Raw genomic sequence first — 14,496 nt, 5'->3', positions numbered from 1 at the left:
GGACAACATCAACCACTAACTCAAATTGGGATTATTTTGTCAAGCTTCTTCAAGTGTATTGTGACTTGATATAAAAGTGTACATGAAGACATGAAATATCCAAAATACAGTCCCATTAGATGGCTTGACCTTTTTAATGGGATCAGTAATCATGGCCAAGTGTAAGCTCAAAGGTGGCATTAAAACACCAACAATCAATCAATCATGGCCAAGTGTAAGCTCAAAGGTGGCATTAAAACACCAACAATCAATCAATCATGGCCAAGTGTAAGCTCAAAGGTGGCATTAAAACACCAACAATCAATCAATCATGGCCAAGTGTAAGCTCAAAGGTGGCATTAAAACACCAACAATCAATCAATCATGGCCAAGTGTAAGCTCAAAGGTGGCATTAAAACACCAACAATCAATCAATCATGGCCAAGTGTAAGCTCAAAGGTGGCATTAAAACACCAACAATCAATCAATCATGGCCAAGTGTAAGCTCAAAGGTGGCATTAAAACACCAACAATCAATCAATCATGGCCAAGTGTAAGCTCAAAGGTGGCATTAAAACACCAACAATCAATCAATCATGGACAATTAATGTCTATTTCAATTGATTCAATTAGTGTATGTGAAAGATTTTAACTGATTAAGTCATTAAAAACGCTCCGATTCAAGCTTAAATATGAAAAATATATCAAATATGCCAAAAATCGTCACTTTTCAGATGGTTTTTGTCAAAATTGAAAGTGGCCGCATCCGTGTTCATCCTCAACCTTTAGGGGTCTTACTGAACCTACTCCTTTGTCATGTCATGTTAGTGGCTGCAGACTGTAGGCACAGGTTGTTTATTTTTTTATACTTTCACAACATATGGTCTAGAAAGGCAAAGATGAAGGTTTGTGCACTCATAAAATTGGTTTAATCCACTTGTATTTTTGCCTGTTATGTGTCATTTGTACACCTTTTTTAAGGAGTTGAGTGTAGATAGTATGGTCTGTTGTACTGACCAATATTTTTGGTAAAAATGTTTGTTTGGTGTGGTGGCAAAATCTAGATGTTTTTAAAAAGACAATTTGTACTAACTTAAATATAGGTTCCAATGAATAGTGTAACCTCTATTTCAATGTTCAGTACGTCTATTTTTAGTTGGGTATGTTTCAAATGCTGCCGAATTCTAGTGATGCTAATATGGCAGAGGCATTAACAATTAATAAAACCTCTACATTTTAAAATGACCAGTAGCTGAAGAAGCTGCCTTATAACTCGAGGTTTCCCTTTGGTTCATGTCCTATGCTCTTGACCTCAGAATTTAGTCACTGCAGAAAATAAGACTGCAAACAATGATATATCTCATCTGCTATACAAATTACAGCTGAATGTTACAATGTATATATGAGATCAATGTCTAAATATATGTACCTAGTACATTGACCTTATCCACTTACATATACTGTAAATTCAGAAATTATTGCGTGCATTTATTATTGCGATTTTGTCATTTTAGATTAATTTTTACGATTTTAAGAAAAATCCTGTTTAATTCATATAAATTATTTCAAAATGCGAATTTTAATTATTGCGTTTACAACTCTGTCGCATTTTCCCCAATAATAAAAACCTCGCAATAATTTCTGAATTTACAGTTACATGTATAATTCACCTATTCCTAAGGCTAATGCCTTTTATAGCTCACTGTACAGAATGTTTGCTCATTGTTGAAGGCTGTCTGTGACCAGAAGTTTACATCCATGACTTTGGTAGATAGTTGTTTCATTGGCAATCACACCACACATTCTTATTTTCACACCAATAAAAATCTTCACATTAATCAATGTACCCTGATAATGGGGTCAAAATCAGATCACATAATCCTGTTAGACTGACATATCTATATATATCACACAAATATAATTGTAATCAACAATTTTATATACCAAGTATAGTTGACCCAGATCTTTCATGAATAGAGAAACCTTGTTTCATCTAAATCATTTGACCTTTGGTGGATAGTTGTCTCAATACCAATCATACCACATCTTTTTATTATTTATATTTATCCTGGAATTTATCCTGACAACTAAAATGAGGTCTTGCTACAAAATAGTCACATGACAATTGTTATTGACCTGTTGTATGAATAAAAGAATATGTTGGGAATAAGTTAATGAAACACATTACCAATTATACAAAAATAACCCTTATTTCCAGAGGACTATACATGGTTTTTCGACAACAGATAAGTGACTAAATTGACTACAGTCTGTGATGTGAATATATTAAACAGAAACTATCCAAGATTCATTATCCTGAAATCTAGAGTGTGATTTTATTGTCAAGGTTATGTCACATTGATAATAGTGTTTTTTTCTCCATAAAAATGTTTTCAAACCTACATGAAAGTTGGGATGACATATGAAGGTATTATCAGAAATATGAAATCTAGGTCTTCTGTGAAAGGCAAGACAAAACTCAAAAGCTAATAAAAACTTGTCAAATTTCATTACAATATGTAAACATATAAACTATCATCCACTGGTACCATTGTACATATTTTCACCGAAATAAATAAAATCATTGTTCTATTAAAATCCTTGGTTAACCAATAACCAGCATTGTTCCTTCTGGAAACGAATGGTCAGGGATGTCAAGGTTCAATGGAGCTGGACCTTTCCTTATTCTTCCAGATAAATCATAATGAGAACCGTGACAGGGACAGAAATAACCATTATAATCTCCAGCCATGGGAACTGGTACACAACCTAAAAAAACAAACGAATAGTAATTCATATAGTTCTTTATAAAATAATAAGCATTGTGTATAGGTTTCAAAACATTCAGTTGTGGCAAATAAAGTAATCATACAACATCTTCTTTTTCAATAAGAGAACGGAAATTAATTTTTTGAAGTACGTACAGACGTAGAGTCTACAGACAGACGAGGGTACAGCTTAATGCCACCTCTGCTATGGCGGAGACATAGAAAATAGGAATGATAGACCAATGGAGTTGCATAAATATTGTGTATAGTCTAACATGTTATCTTTCAAAATGACTACATACATGCTTCTACTTCCGATGAATCCTTCAACAGTGCAACCTGAATATGTTAATCATCATATACACTAATGAATATAAATAATTATCAGATCAATACAGACAGACATGAAGTGACATAGTTGAGCAGAATAATCTTGAATGTTATTTTGTTGTGCCACTGAAAGTGTCCATCTAGAGGGATTTGTCTCAAATTTGGATGACAGATTAGCATTTTGCTGTTGCCTTCCAATGAACATGTAGTTTTCTTAACTTCACTTTCTCGGATTTGCAAATTTGTGCTCATTTGAAAAATTTGTCTATATCTATATCTATTATACTGGTTTGTTTAGTTTTCAGATAAATACATGTCTCTGCTGAATGTTTTTACATTGCAAAACGTTCATAAAACTGTTTTCAAATTAAATCTTAACAATATATTGTGAGGAAAGGATCTCTTCATATTTGTTTGGTTGCAATTTGCAATTAATCATTTAAATCTGTGACATGACAATTGTGTAAGAAAGATAAAATTGATGTATACCCGTATGTAATGGACACTCAAGTGAACATAAGTACATAGTTGAATGGTTTTACAATAGTAATTTTTGGGGCCTTTATAGCTTTATAGATTGCTATTCAGTGTGAGCCTAGGGTCCGTGTTGAAACCGTACCTCAACCTATAATGGTTTAATGTGACTTGGTCTCTTGTGCAGAGTTGTCTCATTGACACTCATACCACATCTTCCTATATCTATAAAGAAACATAAGAAAACATATCTTTCTTCTATCTATTACCAAGGAGTTTATAAATGATAGATCGATTGATGTTAACACCATTTTCAACACTATTGTGCTATTTTATGGCAGTCAGTTTTTATTGTTGGAGGAAGCTGAAGTGCCTGGAGAGATCTACCATTGGCAAACCTTCGGTAGGAACTCATTAGTGTATATAAACTAAATATAAAGTAATTTGAGTAATAAGAAATATAACTTAAAATTCTTTGTACCAATATGAACTAGGTTTCAGAGAACTATATCAATTTGTTAGAACATATAACTCTATGGTACCACAGTACAAGAAGCAAGCAAATTAACGGTATATTTTAGGTGACAATTACCTAAATGTGTGCAGACTCCTAACATCACAGCCCATTCTGGCTTTTGTGTTCTATCCAAGTCGTGTTGGGGATCTCTTAATGATGCTAAATCAACACCGGCTTCTGTTGCGATTTCTTCTTCTGATCTATGCCTAATAAATACTGGTTTGCCTCGCCATTTTACTGTCAGATTCTCTCCGATAGGGACATCGGCCAGATCTACCTCAACCTTGGCTAAGGCTAAAATATCAGCTGATACATCTATTATTCCCATTAAATCTTGTACAAAGGATTTAGCCACATATGTACCTGCAAGTGCTCCACCTGTAAAAAATTATAAAAAACAACACATATTTAACTGAAAATGCATATTAGATAGTTAAAAAAATACACAAAACTACTTTTGATGGAAGGATTTTGGTAGCTTCTTTTGGCAATTCTTGTCAATTAAGAGTGGATTCATTGTGTACTGAAATATCCCTGCTACAGGTGATATTGGAAACTCACAGCGTTTTAGCTCACAGGCTAGTGATCATTAATAGTAATGATCTACAAAGACCATTCCACAACTTAAGTTTCCTTCAACTTGGTTTTATAGTGTTGCCAGATAGTTGCCTCATTGCCATTAACCATGTTAACTAAATATTACTTCCCTCCATATAATAATGTCTTATTATAAACTGATATGAATGGGGGGTAAATATTCAATTGTACCAATAATCTAAATTTCAAACTTTTTCAATCATGTTGTAAATCCCAATGAGGATGGGTCACACAAATCGTGTTGGTTTATCATTCAGCTGAACCTAGTCAACCTACTATTGAGGAAATAACAGACATTGTTTTAGATTCAATTATTTTTTGCTGTGCCTACAGATTTATAGCCAATTTTTTGTATATGTATGTTCTTGCATACTGTGGATTCATATAATTTAAATCAAAAATTCTTTATTTCATTCAGAGTTTGCATGAAATATTTAGCATTGGATGTTAAGAAATCAATCAATTAATCAATCTATTAATTTATAAATGGCAATACAAAAACATGACAGTTTAAAGGCAACAGAATATGTGCCCATACTTGACACTGGTTCCTCACAAATTCAAATAACAAGAACTAGTGTAATCTAATATAATGATGCATTGTTATGGGGGAAAACATCCTCATTCAAAAGATGGTAAGAAGTATTTAGGTATTTACATGATTTATCTATGTTTGCTCTAAGTGCTCCTGATCTAGCTACAAATAACCTTTTGATGTTGTCAATAATAACTTATACATGTAATTGTGACATCAAATATTTTTTTCAGAAAACTGTGTCACTTTAAGAATGGCAGACTTGCAATGCATGTACATTACTAATGCACATGAACCTGAGCTTAAGGTTGCTTAACTTAACATTACTCACTTCCAACCATCAAATAGGAAAAGAGTTTCCTTTGTGGTTCTGATTGTACTTGAGATACATTAACATCTTTAGAACCTGATCTTTTATATGATGAGTAGTCTGGAAAATTTATATCTGTATGGGAATACCTTACTTGTTGTGGTCCTGAAAAAATAAAGATCAATATTAAAGTTTGTCAGACTTTAAAATCCAAAAGTCTCTCTATGTTTTTAACTATTGCTGTACTTTCAATGTAAATTGAGGCAGGTATAACCTGTGAACGACGAACAAGTCTGTTAGCTACAAAAATGTACCCATGGAAAAGAATTTTTTTTTTAATTAATAAAATCATTTTGATTCATTAAGACATGCTGACATGTATGGTGTACTTAACAAAACTTTTTTATAAAAAAAAAACCATTTTGTAAATAATTTAACGTCGATTTCTTCAATATGACAAAACAAGTTTGAATGGGATAGACAACCACACTGTCCAGAGTCCAAAGAATCAATAAGACAATATACAATAAAATAAAATTGAGAATGGAAATGGGTAATGTGTCAAAGAGACAACAACCCGACCAAATAAAAAACAACAGCAGAGGGTCACCAACAGGTCTTCAATGTAGCGAGAAATTCCTGCACCCGGAGGCGTCCTTCAGCTGGCCCCTAAACAAATATATACTAGTCCAGTGATAATGAACGCCACACTAATTTCCAAATTGTACACAAGAAACTAAAATTAAAATAATACAAGACTAACAAAGGCCAGAGGCTCCTGACTTGGGACAGGCGCAAAAATGAGGCGGGGTTAAACATGTTTGTGAGATCTCAACCCTCCCCCTATACCTCTAACCAATGTAGAAAAGTATACGCATAACAATACACACATTAAAATTCAGTTCAAGAGAAGTCCGAGTCTGATGTCAGAAGATGTAACCAAAGAAAATAAACAAAAATGAAAATAATACATAAATAACAACAGACTACTAGCAGTTAACTGACATGCCAGCTCCAGACTTCAATTAAACTGACTGAAAGATTATGATTTCATCATATGAACATCAGACACAATCCTTCCCGTTAGGGGTTTAGTATCATACCATCATAACATATATGAGAAGAACATAACCTGTGTCATGCCAACAACTGTTTTTAGAATAAATGTGTTTAGTTCCGATGCAAAGACCTTATCAGTGACTCAATATTAACGCCAAAATATGCAATCTTTAATGACTTGACAACAGTATCGTAATTATATCCCTTCTTAAAATAAGTCTATTCAAAGGTTTTGTAAGTTTCTGAGGTGAATACTGACACCTTTGTGCTTTATAAAGAATATTTCCATAAAAAATTGGATGTGAAATACCTGAACGTATTAGAAGTCTGCATGTTGAGCTATTTTACGAATGATGTCTTTATACCGATGATAAAATTTAGTAAATGTTTTGACTAGTTTGTGATATCGAAAACCCTGGTGTAATAATTTTTCAGTAATACATAAATTTCTCTCGTTAAAATCTAAAACATTGTTACATACACAAGCGAATTGTACAAGTTGAGATATATAAACACCGTAAGATGGTGACAAGGGAACGTCACCATCTAAAAACGGATAATTAACGATAGAAAATGAAAAATCATCCCTTTTATCATAAATTTTAGTATTCAGCTTTCCATTAGTGATAAAGATATCAAGATCGAGAAAATGGCAGTGGTCATTGTTAGTATTAGCTTTATTTAAAGTAAGTTCAACAGGATAAATCTCATTAATATACATACTGAAGTCGTCATTATTGAGAGCCAAAATATCATCCAAATATCTAAAAGTATTATTAAATTTGTTTATCAGATGTTGTTTCGATGGGTCTTTGCTTATTTTGTCATAAATTGTAACTCATAACAATACAAAAACAGGTCCGCAATAAGTGGTGCACAGTTGGTCCCCATTGGAATTCCGATAATCTGACGATATATGGAATCCCCAAAGCGAACAAAAATGTTATCTAGTAAAAATTCAAGGGCATATATAGTATCAAAGCATGTCTAATTAACATAGTTTTTTTGTTTATTGCTACTAAAAAATGACCTAAAAGAGTTTGAACATATATATTCACATTCTGATTTTTTGAATGCCCATTTAATTAGATGTGTGAATTTTTTCTTAATGAGAATGTGAGGCAATGTGGTATACAGGGTAGAAAAATCAAAACTTTGAGGCCACAATTAAAAATATTTCAGTTTGCCCAAACCCGACCCATGATGACTGGGTGTGGGTAGGTAGGTAGGCAAATTCTTTTTTTTTTTTTTGGTATCAGAATCTGCATGAAAATATTAAAAGATCTTAAAACAGTATATATTTTTTTCCGTCAAACCTTTGTAGAGAAAACCAAAAGCCATGAATTTAAAACCTCTATAAATAAATTAGTCTACTATATGATTTGTATCCTGAGATGTTTATAACACTGACAATTGCTAGCTGTGTGAAAGGGCTGGTGGATTTATGAAGTGATTTTCAACAGTTGCATCAACACGATGTTTGTGTAAAAAAAATATCAGCTGATTATACACGTAATGATTAAATTTGTTTGCAGTTTTTAAATCCTATTTCTATTTAAATAGATTAAATGTCCTAAAATATTTATATGAATTATTATCTACCATCCTTAGTTTGTGTCTTTTTTATGTTTTGAAAACAAATTTGTATTTACATTATCACACAGGTAAACTAATTTGGCTATAAATAGATCAAAGCATGTTCTGTAGAATCTCCAAACTAAAAACGTATTTGTTATAATTTTATTTCTTTAAAAAATCAAGTTTAAGTTTTTGAAAATAATCATTATTGATAAAATATAATTGCATAAAGTTAACGTTTTCTGAAGACTATTTATTTTTAGGTCATGGTTCTAGAGCCTTCCTCACAAATTTGTATAAAAATCCAATATGGCGTCCATAACATGTTTTTACTTTTGCACATGTGAAAAAAATATTTCTGTCAAAAGTCAGATTTCTCTTGTCAAAAGGGATTTATATTGCAATAAATTATTCAGAGGGAGTTACATTCAGTAAAGATTATATTTCTGATTCTGTGAACAATTATAGTTTTATCAAATTCTCCCAAACAGCAACGTACTGATCTTGTCTAATGAGACTTGTAAATTTGAACTATTTGAATAAAAGGGCATCTAATTTACAGATAAAGAAAGATTATAATTAAAGACAACAATTTATCAAGAAATAATTCCTTTTTATTCAGTAAAAACAAAATCTTCTTGCAAGATTGTAAATTCGCAACTTCCGGATCCATTTCCTGTCAGAATAACATTGAAAATATTCGATTGCACATGGTTTTGAACAAATCTACCTGAATATTCTTATCAGATATTCGATAACACGATGAAATTAACATTGAGCATATAGTTAAGGGTTTGGTAGTACAGACAACTACAGCGTTAAAAAAACTGTGCCTCTTCACATGTTTTACTTTTACGTTCGTTCAATCAGAAGATAAAAACAGAGAACATCGAATATCGATTAACTGCGTCTTTTAATCTTATTCACAGTTACTTTCAAACGCAAAGACGACAAACATTAAGGTTTGTACGATGACGGAGCGGACCCAAAAAAGATCCGAAAAAAAAAAAATTCTTCAAAAAAACGTCAAAAAAAGAATTTGAGTCGGCGGGTTTATTTTGGGTCGGTCGCGTTTGGGCAAACATACAATCTTTTTATTTTGGCCTGAACAGATTCAAAATCACCAATATAAGCATGCAATTTATCAAGTACTTCCAACGAGTTCTTAACACTCCAAAAGTAATTTATTCCACTATTTTCGAAGGCCTTATTTGAACAATTTATTATAAGGTTTTTAATTGTACCAAGTGTGCTGGTAAGAAGAATAGACAATTTAGTAGTTGAACAATGGCTTGAAGACGAAATAAATCTATATTTGTAAGGGGTTTTGTGTAGCTTCGGAAGCCAATACATAGTTGGGACTTTCATTGTATTTGGCTCTGCTTGTAAAGCGGTGGCTAAAAGTTTATGTTTGTTACAAATTTTGTTTTCTGAAAATGGAGTCAGTTGGAATGTTGGTGAATTGGTGATTTCCTTTTTCAGAACCTCAATGTAAAATTTACGTCAAACAATAATAATATTATGGGGACGAAGTCCCCAATAACAGTAGAAAATTCAATAAAAAAAAAAAAAATCGGGAAAATTTCCCGAATTTTTCATTGTACTAATGAACTCAAAATCGTTCAAATCTTTTTTTGTCGCCTTTTTGAAATCCCGGACCTGCGCAGAAATGTACAATGTACTTCCTTTTTCCGGTCTCGTTTGTATGAAACTTTGAGTAAAATATATATTTATCAGTAGTATAAAATAGGAAGGAACGCGCAATACCAATTTCATTTTTAATAATTCCTTGATATGAAAAAACTTTACCTGATGACAGCGTTTCTTTGTTTACATTGCACATGACGTCATAATTTAAATAACATCACAACTACAATCCCTAACAACAGAACCAAAATCGGAAACGTTACGGTATTTCCGGTTTTTTTTTTTAACAAATATTTAAGTTACAAAAAAATAATTCATACAGACTTCGTCCCCATTTACAGGTAATGCCTGCCTCATATTATTAGCAGCTTTATCGGCTGGGACAAAAACACATTCCTTGGCTAGTTCTTTTAGTTTATGTTTGATACGAGAAAACCAAGACAACGGAAGTTTACAACTGTGAGTCATTTCTCAATAAAACTGGTTAGGTTCCTTGCATTATATTAAAGTTATTTAATTTCTTTTATAGAAAAGTGCCTGAGAATAATTTATGGGCCAGCTATTAAATAAACTGTATGCCTCGCATTATCTGATTATCAGCATGTTAAAATTGTTATGTCAGACTTATGTACAAAATGTATTGAAATAGTATTTGTGAGAGCATCAATTTCTATAATTAAACAAATAATTAAATATAAAAAGAAACAAAAATATCAGAATTGTGTGTGCAACGATCAATGTACTTACTACACCAGTTACTTGAAATTTTGACTGCAGACTTCGGTGCCAACTTATGTAACGTATAAGACGATTTCTTATCGTGTTGGGACGGTTTTAATGACACAACTTCTGGTGCCAGTGAAGCTGAAGGTAGAATCGGTCTTGTTATTTTCCCTATCATTTGTGAAACTGCTGGCATAGCAGCGGATTTAGGTAGGGAATACATATCCCAAAATTTTGTCCAAAATTCAAGGTGACCGGAAGAGAATTTATTTCGGTAGTTGCTCTCGTATATATCCGAAAATTAACAACTAACAATCTATTTTGGTGTCTTATATAAACAGTATTTACTTTTATTCAAATCTAAGTGTAATTAATCAACCTTATTTCGACACATAATAAATAAAAATTCAAAATATATTTTACGACATGAGTTTTTGGGTAGAGTAAAATGAATATAAATCCGACTGAGGATTAAAAACACAAAAAAGTCCCGGAACATCATATTCCGGGAATGAACAATTCATCGACAACACAATACAACACATCTAAATCTGATTATACACTAACGGTTACTATGTGTGATATGAAATCATTTTGCAATAAAAGCCTTACCATGTGTCCTTCTTTCCATTCCATCCTCTTTTCTTTTTCCCAGATCTTTCCAAACAGCTCATACAGCATTTGAGTTGAAGTTTAAATGTCTGCTTTCTTTATTTCTTCTGAAGTCGATGGTCTTTTACAGTCCATTGCCAAAAGCTCTTCCGAAGGTTGAATGCCAGCTTTATTTACAGGTGGGTCCTGGTTTAGCACATCCTTGAAATGCCCCACCCATCTTTTCATTTGCTCTTCATGTGTGCATGACGAGTGTTTTCCCTTCTTTGCTTTTGACTGGTCTACTTCCTTTCTGGCATTTCCCCGTTAGCAGTTTTGTCATACAGAGCTTTGATGTTGTTTGCTCTAGCTGCTTCTTCTACTCTGCTGTCAGGTTTTCTACAAATGCCCTCTTATCTCTCCTTGCACTGTTCCTGACATCCTTGTTAGCTATAGTTGATATACTCTTCAAGTTCTGATATGCTAATTGTTTTGCTGATCTTGTTTTGCTGTTGTTCAGGATATTTTTATTTTTTATTTTTCCATTCTTCCACTTTTACATGTGTTTCTGGCGTTATCCATTCCTTGTGTTTTCTATTTTTTAAACCACCTGATGTTTCGCTAGCTGTCGTGATAGCTTTTTGAATTACTTGCCAGTGATCTTCTATTGAAACTGTTTCCTCTATTGCATTCTTGGAGCGATTTTTTGGAATTCTGGAACATTTGGAACTCTATTTGGAATTCCGATTTCTTTTTTGCCAACATTGATATTTTAAACCGTTTCCTATTGATTCAATATTTTGGTGTTTCTTTAGCTTCAATTTGACTTTTGCTATAATAAGATGGTGGTCAGTGTCAGCGTCGGCTACTCTTTTAACTTGGACATATTGTAAACTACTCCTAAACTTCTTGAAGATGCAGACATGGTTTATTCGATTTTCAGTGTTCATGACTGGAGATATCCATGTTGCTAGATGACATTTTTGTGTGGGGGAAAACTGTTCCACCAATGGCCAGATTGTGATTTGCACAGTGGTTGACAAAAAAATCTCCATTCTCATTCATTTCTCCTAGCCCATGTCTTCCCATCACTTGTTCATAACTGGTGTTGTCACTTCCTATCTTAGCATTTGGGTCTCCCATTAAGATGGTGATGTCTTTGGAGCTACATTTCCTGGTGGTTTCTTCAAGCAATCGATAGAATCCTTCCTTGATGTCGTCCTTTGCGCCATTTGTAGGGGAATAGCATTGGATGATGTTTAATGATATATCCTTTTATGTGTGGTCTTGAATTTTGCCATGATGATTCTGGCACTTATTGGCTCCCAGCCAATTAATGTTTTCTGAGCTTTTTTTGACAGAATAATGGCAACTCCTTCAGAATGTTGGGTGTTCTCTTCCATATGTCCAGAGTATATAATCACTTCTCCTAATGTTAGTTTTGATTGTCCTGCATCATTCCATCTTGCATCAGCTATTCCTAGTAAACCTATTTCATATGCCTTCATTTCATTGGCGATGGTTTGTGCTTTTCCTGGAACGTACATAGATCTCACGTTTCATGTTCCTATCTTTGTTGCGGATTTAGAGTTCAGAAGTCTCAGTTGTGTAGCTTCCTTTCGGTTTTGGCCATCCAACGTCATTCTCCTTCTATGTAAAGGTCTTCTTTCTCTTTCATCCAAGGTTCGTAAATTTTCGTTTCGTGTTTCTGTAATCCGCTTTCACCTCCAAGCAGGACATTAGCCTACCTTAAGGTTCCAGGTGGGTTTTTAAAGGCATCTTGCATGCAGCTTTCCACATACGAGTCACTGGCCGGTGGGGAATTGTTTGCCCTCCTACGCCCTTTGTCGTTGTCGCTTGACAGCAATCTTCCACCGGGGCAGTGATCTCCCCACTATTTGTCCAAAAGCTGGAGTGGTTGTCTTGAAAGGACTAACGCCGTGATGGTTACCACAACCTGTGATTTGAAATCAGAGTTTTCCTTCTACTAGACAGGCTGCCTACCTAGGCTCACAAGACCCATCTTCCCGTCGCCCTTGTAGTTTTGCCTAAGGCCTTTTGGTGCTCAGTATTCATCTGTTACCACGGAAAGGAACTAATGATAGGACTTGATGTGGAGAGGCTATGTACTGACAGGGAGAGACTGACTAACTGCTTACCTTTTTACATTTCTGTTAGCAAGCGGCGCTGAAAGCGAGAGATGACAAGGCGAAGCACACAGATAAAAAAAAACACAGAACACTAGACGCATCACACAACATTTATCACACAGAATATCTCATACAGTTTATACGATATCTTTAATACTTTATGAGCAATATCTTCTTTTAAAAGTTTAAAAGATACCTTATAAAGTATAGAACAGAACAGAACAGAACATATTTTATTTCCAATTAAGGGCCCACAAGGGGCATACAGAGCATACATGAATAAGGAAAAAGAATATTAATTTGATAGATACATACAATGTAGATACAAACATTATTTTACATACAGTAACAATACAATTACTAACTCATATTCACTTTAATAAATTTACCAACAGCATTAAGGACCTGATTGTCTTCACAGTTTAATAAATAAATAAATTTATGCTGATTATCCAGTAAAGAAAAATTTGGAATTCTTTGGCAAACAAAGTCAAAGAGAGCATCTCTATCTGATTTAGAATTTTCACAGTTAGTTAAAAAATGGATTTCATCTTCAACACAGCCAGAGGAGCATTTTTTGCAAATTCTTTCATTTCGTGGAATATTTGAAAAACGTCCAACTTCAATTTGAAGCTTATGAGCAGAAATACGTAATTTGCATATAGATCTTCTTAAATCAAAGTCCTTTATTAAAGAAAGATAATTTTCATAACCAAAATTCTGCTTAAATTTCACATAATTAAACAGTTTTCCATCAGAAGCTTTATTTTGGCTAGCATACCAATTGCTAATATATTTAGTGTGAATTAATTTGCTAGATATGTTCAAAAATTTATATTGTCCAAAATGTTTTACTTCTGGTTTAATTTCAAAAACTTCTAATACTTTCTTAGCAAATGAGTACCAAGAAGTTATGTTAGATTTGTGAAGCTCTTGGCTGCATTTATAAGCATCTTTCAATAGACTGAATTCAGTTGTAAGATTTTCAAATCTATACCAGTATTTTACAATTGACTTTACAATATCATAATGTAAGGGGAAACGCCCCAGTTCTGATAATACAGCAAAATTGACACTCCTTTTGTGTACACCAAGTATAAACTTAGAAAATTTAAGATGGAGATTCTCACACTTAAGATTTTTAAAAATATTTTCAAGATTAAATAAGGAAGACTGTAATTTATTACAAGAAACATTATAACCTCCCCATACCTCTGAATTATATAACAGAATGGGTT

The 14,496-nt window shown here is 33.2% G+C and overlaps 1 protein-coding gene across 1 annotated transcript; it reads right to left on the bottom strand.

The window, feature by feature from the left end:
* Window positions 1-2,471: 2,471 nt before the first annotated feature.
* On the bottom strand, window positions 2,472-10,799 carry LOC139523954 (cytochrome b-c1 complex subunit Rieske, mitochondrial-like). The gene is made up of 4 exons (XM_071318403.1): window positions 10,542-10,799; window positions 5,532-5,675; window positions 4,144-4,446; window positions 2,472-2,748 (listed from the first exon to the last, which is right to left on the bottom strand). The coding sequence occupies exons 1-4, from the start codon at window positions 10,738-10,740 to the stop codon at window positions 2,585-2,587; spliced, it is 810 nt and encodes a 269-aa protein (XP_071174504.1). The 5' UTR covers window positions 10,741-10,799; the 3' UTR covers window positions 2,472-2,584.
* Between the last annotated feature and the right edge of the window lie 3,697 nt (window positions 10,800-14,496).

Source organism: Mytilus edulis, chromosome 5 (genome assembly GCF_963676685.1).
Source record: "Mytilus edulis chromosome 5, xbMytEdul2.2, whole genome shotgun sequence".
NCBI lineage: Eukaryota > Metazoa > Mollusca > Bivalvia > Mytilida > Mytilidae > Mytilus > Mytilus edulis.
Note: the sequence above shows the minus strand (reverse complement) of the source record. Positions and strands in the feature narration are given on the sequence as shown.

Excerpts from the sequence above, each read along its gene's own strand:
- LOC139523954 (XM_071318403.1), bottom strand. The coding sequence starts at position 10,740 with ATGTATTCCCTACCTAAATCCGCTGCTATGCCAGCAGTTTCACAAATG. Across the intron at positions 5,676-10,541 it reads AATTTCAAGTAACTGGTGTA|GACCACAACAAGTAAGGTAT; the intron begins GTAAGTACATTG and ends TTATTTTTTCAG. Across the intron at positions 2,749-4,143 it reads AGGAGTCTGCACACATTTAG|GTTGTGTACCAGTTCCCATG; the intron begins GTAATTGTCACC and ends TTGTTTTTTTAG.